Source organism: Nestor notabilis, unplaced genomic scaffold (genome assembly GCF_000696875.1).
Source record: "Nestor notabilis isolate BGI_N333 unplaced genomic scaffold, ASM69687v1 scaffold16913, whole genome shotgun sequence".
Lineage (NCBI taxonomy): Eukaryota > Metazoa > Chordata > Aves > Psittaciformes > Psittacidae > Nestor > Nestor notabilis.
The window spans coordinates 3,737-9,763 of NW_009922547.1; the positions used below are offsets into that span (position 1 = coordinate 3,737).

Below are 6,027 nucleotides of genomic sequence, written 5' to 3' on the forward strand. Positions count from 1 at the left end.
ACTGATGGAATCTAAAACCAAATATGCTTGTGGATGTGATCCTTTTGCTAACAGTAAGATGTCTTCCCTTATATTTAAAAAACTTAAATCAGAAAACTTCATAAGTTCAGAGTTTTCCTACATGCTAGCAGAGAGGAGGAAAATGCTTGTTCTACTTAGTGGGCTATACTGGTCACTCACCTGCCCTGTCCATCACCTTGTTTAATCTATGAAGTACTATTGTCAGCTGCTTCTGGGAAAGCTGATTAACACAGATTAATTACATAAAGCCCAATTTCTCTTATCCATTGTCCATCCTAACCAAGTAGTTCTTTGTTATAGACAGGAAGAGTTTTCTGAAAGGGCTAAGGTGCAGAAAAAACACAAGCCATTGTAGAACTTAGCATATAACAGCTGAATTGTGTCCAGAAGAGTTCAAATTTAGGATATGACAATAGCATGCAAGGCCGTTAGAAAGGCAATAACTTTTCTTATTCAAGAAAGCAAGATGCAGGGCAAAGGGAACATTAATAAATATTCTGAAAATGAAAGAGATGTGCTAGGAATGGAGGAGGCAGAAGAAATTTTCCAGGAAAGGTGTTTGATGTATCCACAGATCCATCAATAACCTTGTATTACTTCCAAATTCATCCATCCTTTCCAAAGAGGCAAATAAGCAGTCTGCTAAAACACACTGCTGTCCTTTTAAGTTCAATGGAGAGCTTTGTCTAGGCAACGCTTCAGCCAAAAAGATCCTCTATTGACAGAGTATAAGGCAGGGACTGGTGAGAGAGAATGCCAAGAACCTTAGGAAGGCAGCAGTCAGCGGCTCCACAAGTGGTGATTTGGAGTTCTCAGCCAACAAGTCCGTTTCAGAGAACTTAAAACCAAATTCCACTTGCCTTGGCCAACAGAGGGACTACTTACCATGATCTTTTGCTGTAATAAAGATCTATGACAGGGTTTGTTCATGACCCGTATCATGGTACTTGATCAGCAATCAGAGATTAGCATTTAGGACCTGTTCATAAATGTGCGAAAAATCCTAATCCATTTAGGAAAACAGCTCTCTTCAATCAGCTAAAAAAAAAAAATAGCTGAAGGTGTAGAGTGTGTCCAGTTGAAAACTGCTTGACTTGTTTTTACTGCACCTTTCAGCAGCCCCAGCTGTATCCTGCAGGTTTAGAACTACTCCATGAACTTCTAAGTAGGCAGAACTCAGTAACTGAGTGTTTTATGGCATACATCATGTCTCGACTGGTTTCTGTGGGATAAGCTCTTCTGGTAATAAGCTGTAAAGGAATAAACTGCCTGGTCAAGGCACCAAAAACATTATTTAATGAGAACTTTGACACAAATGGATGACTTCCTCCTACACGGCATTAACCAGGGTGTAATGACTCACTTTGTTGCTCCTCTAGATGAACTGCTGGCCAGCGGAGAAGCGGAAACCTTTGACTTCGCTTTCATTGATGCGGATAAAGAAAGCTACAATGAGTACTATGAAAAATGTTTGCGCCTCATAAAAAAAGGGGGAATAATAGCTATTGATAATGTAAGTACTGGGGTTGTAGTGGTAGAAGCAGAGGGCATTACTGCTTTTGCCTCCGGGAAAGAAAAAAAGTCACAGTGGGATTTTAGTAATGTCATTTCTGACCTGCAACTTGGTTGCCAATTGCAACTTCGTTGCCAATTTGTTCCATGTTATACAAAAGAGGCTTTAAAATTCAACATAAATTCCTAAAGTAAGCTATATGGAACACTAATATAAGAGAGGAATAAAACCATTTAGAAGAAAGGAGTAATGTGCTTTATACATGTCAGTACATAAACAGCCTGTGAAAGCAGAAACTTATACAGTTTTTTGGAATATATTACAGAGAATGTTCTATATTTGTCTTACAGTACATTTTCTACCATATATAGTCATTAAACAAGACCAAAGGTAGCACTTGTAATCAGTAACTACTACTAAGTTACCAATTAATTTTTACTGGAAAGAAAGAATGATGTTAAACTTGAAGCATTTTCAGGGTTATGGTGGCAGCTGAATAGGTGCTTTTAAAAATACCTGTTGTTTAAACACATCTTTTTTATTTAGGCTTCTAATTTGTAGCAAAGTACAATTAACCAAATCTGTGGACTCCCAATCCCACTTGCTTATGAGAACTACGTCAGACTAGAAATCTGAAATACAAAAAATAATACTGATTTCTTGAAAATAAGCAGGACCTTTGTGGTCTGCAGAACATATTGGGACATATTAGGTGCATGACATTTCTTTTTTCAATAGGTCCTAAGGAATGGAAAGGTGCTAAACCCAAGAAAGGATGACTTGGAAACCCAGTGCATCCACCACCTCAATGAAAAGCTTCTCAGAGATGCACGAGTCAATATCAGCATGATCCCAATGGGGGATGGAGTCACATTAGCATTCAAGTTGTAACTGAAGGAAGCCCAGCAGATGTGAGACAACAAGCAGCATCAAATAATAACTTAAAATGCAGGCAGTATCAAAAATGTTCTTTTAACCTGTATCTCCACTGGGTAGCATAGCCTGGGGAAAGTAGACTTTAGGAGCAGCAGGATCCTAAAGGCAGATAAGTTGAGAGACTTATTTTGAGATTCACTACTGTTTCTTATTCTAATTGTAATAAAGCAAATAAAGTTATGCGAAGCTGTCTTTCTAAGACAGTGGTTGAAAAAAATCTTGCTCTGTAGAATGACAGTTGCAAGTGAGTCAATGCAATGAAGTATTTTGCCGTCCTAAAAGAGGCTATTGAGTAGCAGAATACTCAGTCCTACCATCAAAAGGAAGTGGATTTTACTAGTATTAACAGCCATAATAAAAAAAAAAAAAAAAAAAGGATTTTAATGAAATATACATGACATCAGGGAGATGGCGAGCCTTCTCTAACAATAGTGAAAGTCACTGGTAATCTTCAATGGGTATTGCAGAACAAGCCTCAAGTACACACTTGTCAAAGGATAAGTGGGATTTCCAGTACAGACCACTACCTAAAACCTTTGTGTGCAAGGACTGGATTTCTTTAACCTAAGTGACAGCGCAGGTAGATTTTTCTGCAGTCAGAATGAGGAAGAACAAATGGGCAAGAAGGAAACCAAAAGAATTCTTCCTCTTTCCTCTCTCCCTCCCTCCTGCCTCCAATGAAACACCTTGCTAGTACTTGTTTCTTGGAAAGCTGCAAACGCAGATCACTGAAGGCAAGTCTACGGAAGGAAAATGATGATTGTATGACAATGCAATACAGATGTTAACTGCCTATTTAAATCATTGCTGCAAGCAGAGATTCCCTTCCCTAAGCAGCATGTAACAAAACTATGCTTTTTCCATTCCCTAGCACAGTATTTTTCCTACAGTATTCTTAAGTCTTATCTAACTTCATTTGCTGTTGTCATTCATTACTCTCTTGTTTCACCCTGATGAATTCTATAACATTTTTTGTCCAAGAAACTAGTAGAAAAATCTTACCTTATGTGGGAACAACAAAAGAGGCTTAGGTTTCAACATTGTTACAGCTGGCTACTTGTCTCATACTTCTGAAATTTCAACTGGGTTGCTTTGGTTCTCTTAAGGGACACACATTCAGGGCACGAGTTTTACCTGTCTCAGACACACGTGGCAGTATGCTGCAGTGGGAGAGTAATGAAGAAAGGAAGCACTGTGTGATGGTTTCACAGTGGGGCAGTGAGCAAGGAGATCCTGGTTCTATTTCTGTCACTTCTACTTAAAACCCTGATTCAGCAGAGCATATCAGGATGTGCTTAAGTACTTTGCTGAATTAAGGACTGGCTGCTGTAAAGTAAAATCCATGCCTGGGAGAAGGACAGGACACAGAGGGTGTGGCCATTAAAAGAGGTTTTAAAACAGAGCATAAAGCTTTCCAATTTCTTTTTTTTTTAAATTCTGTGTCCTGCAATTTTCTCACCTGCATAAAGGAAATAACTCCTTACCAAAGTCTGAATGACTGCAATAGCTCTCAGACTGACTAAAGAAACACACAATATCATTTATATATTTGCATGCAAAGCTTCTGGCCATGTTCTACATTGGAAGTTTACTTTTTAAGTAGGTAACAAATTGCAAGTGCTACAAACACAAAATGGGCACTTTAACAGCTGGGGCATCCTCTCAAATATTCCTGCTTTCAGAAGCTGACAATTATGAGCAAGCCATAACCTATTACAAATACATACCCTGGCCTGAAAGTACCATGATGGCCTCTCCCAAACACACAGAAGTCACTGGAAGATTAATTGTAGACTGTTTTACTACTAGTTTCCAAGTTGCAAGAATCCTGTTAGCAAAACCAAGCCAAAAATGGGCAACAGCATGAGCGTTTTGCAAAAAGCTGCCAAATAACAGTTCAGCACCATTCAAAACCAGGTACAAACAATCATAGTTCATGAATTCAGAAACTCCTGATCCTTGAATGGTGGGAACTGGCAAAGTCCCCATCACCTGTGCTAGGGGAAGACCTGTCGCGTGCCTGAGGCTGAAGCCATCTGCAGCCAGCTAGTATTTTGTTTCTGCTTTGGACTCTGCTCCATTTTAAATATGCGGAGCATAAAGTGAGCATTTCATCAAACCTGTCTCCATCCTGATCACCTAATTACCATTAGAAAGAATAGCAATGTGTCCCTAAACTATAGATTGATGAGCCATCTGTAAGCTGAAACAAAGAGCAGAAGGAAGCTTAATTGAATCAAATATTTAGAATACATTACACTATCTTGTAGTTACTCAGAAGCTGGCCTTCTCTTCAGGCTTCTATCCTGCGCATCTGGAATTCATCACCACTAACCGCATTTAATCCTTCAACCTTACTATAAAGTGACTGCTTATAATACATAATTATGGTTTAATTCAAGTGGTGAATCAGCTTTTGGGAATTTGTGAGGACAATGAGAATTTAGGCTTTCATTAGGTGGCAAGAGCGGACCACGCGATAATGCAGCACAAGTCTTTGTCTCTCTCTAATGGCCAGATCATGGATGGGAGCTTGTGTGTCTGCTCACCCTTCCCAAGTAGCACACCTGCCTGAGCTCCTGCTCACACTGTACAGGCTCGGGATTTCCCACCTTTAAAGAGGAGCTGACCTGGGGGCCCAGCTGTTCGTGCAGCACTGTCATCTCTTCTAGTCGCAAGAGCTGACCCCAGGGAGGCCAACACAGGTGACAAATGTACAGCTGGGACTTGGTTAGAAGCAAACGGAGCTGAAGGATAGTGCCTCAAAATAAATAAAAATCCTCCTAGCACAGTAACTCCCAGAAAACACGTAGTCCTGGCTCCTGGTCAGGTACCCCTGTCCCTGCTCCAAAGATGTCACATTCACAATGGTGGTGTGTCATATTTGGATGGGTGATGGGGAAAGGAACAGAAGACTCTTTCAGAGCAGCCCTTGCATCTCTACTAGCTGATTAAATGAGCAGAGGAAGTGCTGCCATGGTTCTCTCTCCTTTGTGCTGGCCCTCTCAGATATACCCAGAGGAAAGATTGCAAGAGCTTAGAGACATCTACAGGTGGAAAACAGTCAGGACCCATGGAATCATACAATAGTTAGGGTTGGAAAGGACCTTAAGATCATCTAGTTTCAAACCCCCTGCCATGGGCAGGGACACCTCGCACTAAACCATGTCACCCAAGGCTCTGTCTAACCTGGCCTTGAACACTGCCACGGATGGAGCATTTACCACTTCTCTGGGCAACCTGTTCCAGTGCCTCACCACCCTCACAGTAAAGAGCTTCTTCCTTATATCTAATCCAAACTTCCCCTGTTTAAGTTTAAAGCCATCACCCCTTGTCCTACCACTACAGTCCCTAGTGAAGAGTCCCTCCCCAACATCTTTACAGGCCCCCTTCAGATATTGGAAGGCTGCTATGAGGTCTCCACGCAGCCTTCTCTTCTCCAGACTGAACAGCCCCAACTTTCTCCGCCAGTCTTCATACGGGAGGTGATCCGGCCCCCTTATCACCCTCATGGCCTTCCTCTGGACTTGCTGGTGCCATCCTTCCAGTAGAGATGC

General features: G+C 41.1%; 1 protein-coding gene across 1 annotated transcript in view; it reads left to right on the top strand.

Annotated features, from left to right (window-relative positions):
- The window catches only part of COMTD1 (catechol-O-methyltransferase domain containing 1), a 5,441-nt gene extending 3,016 nt beyond the window's left edge, over positions 1-2,425 (top strand). The window contains exons 6-7 of the mRNA XM_010011676.1: positions 1,401-1,534; positions 2,273-2,425. Coding sequence (XP_010009978.1) covers positions 1,401-1,534; positions 2,273-2,425 — 287 coding nt within the window. The remainder of the gene's footprint in view (positions 1-1,400; positions 1,535-2,272) is intronic.
- Positions 2,426-6,027: the final 3,602 nt, after the last annotated feature.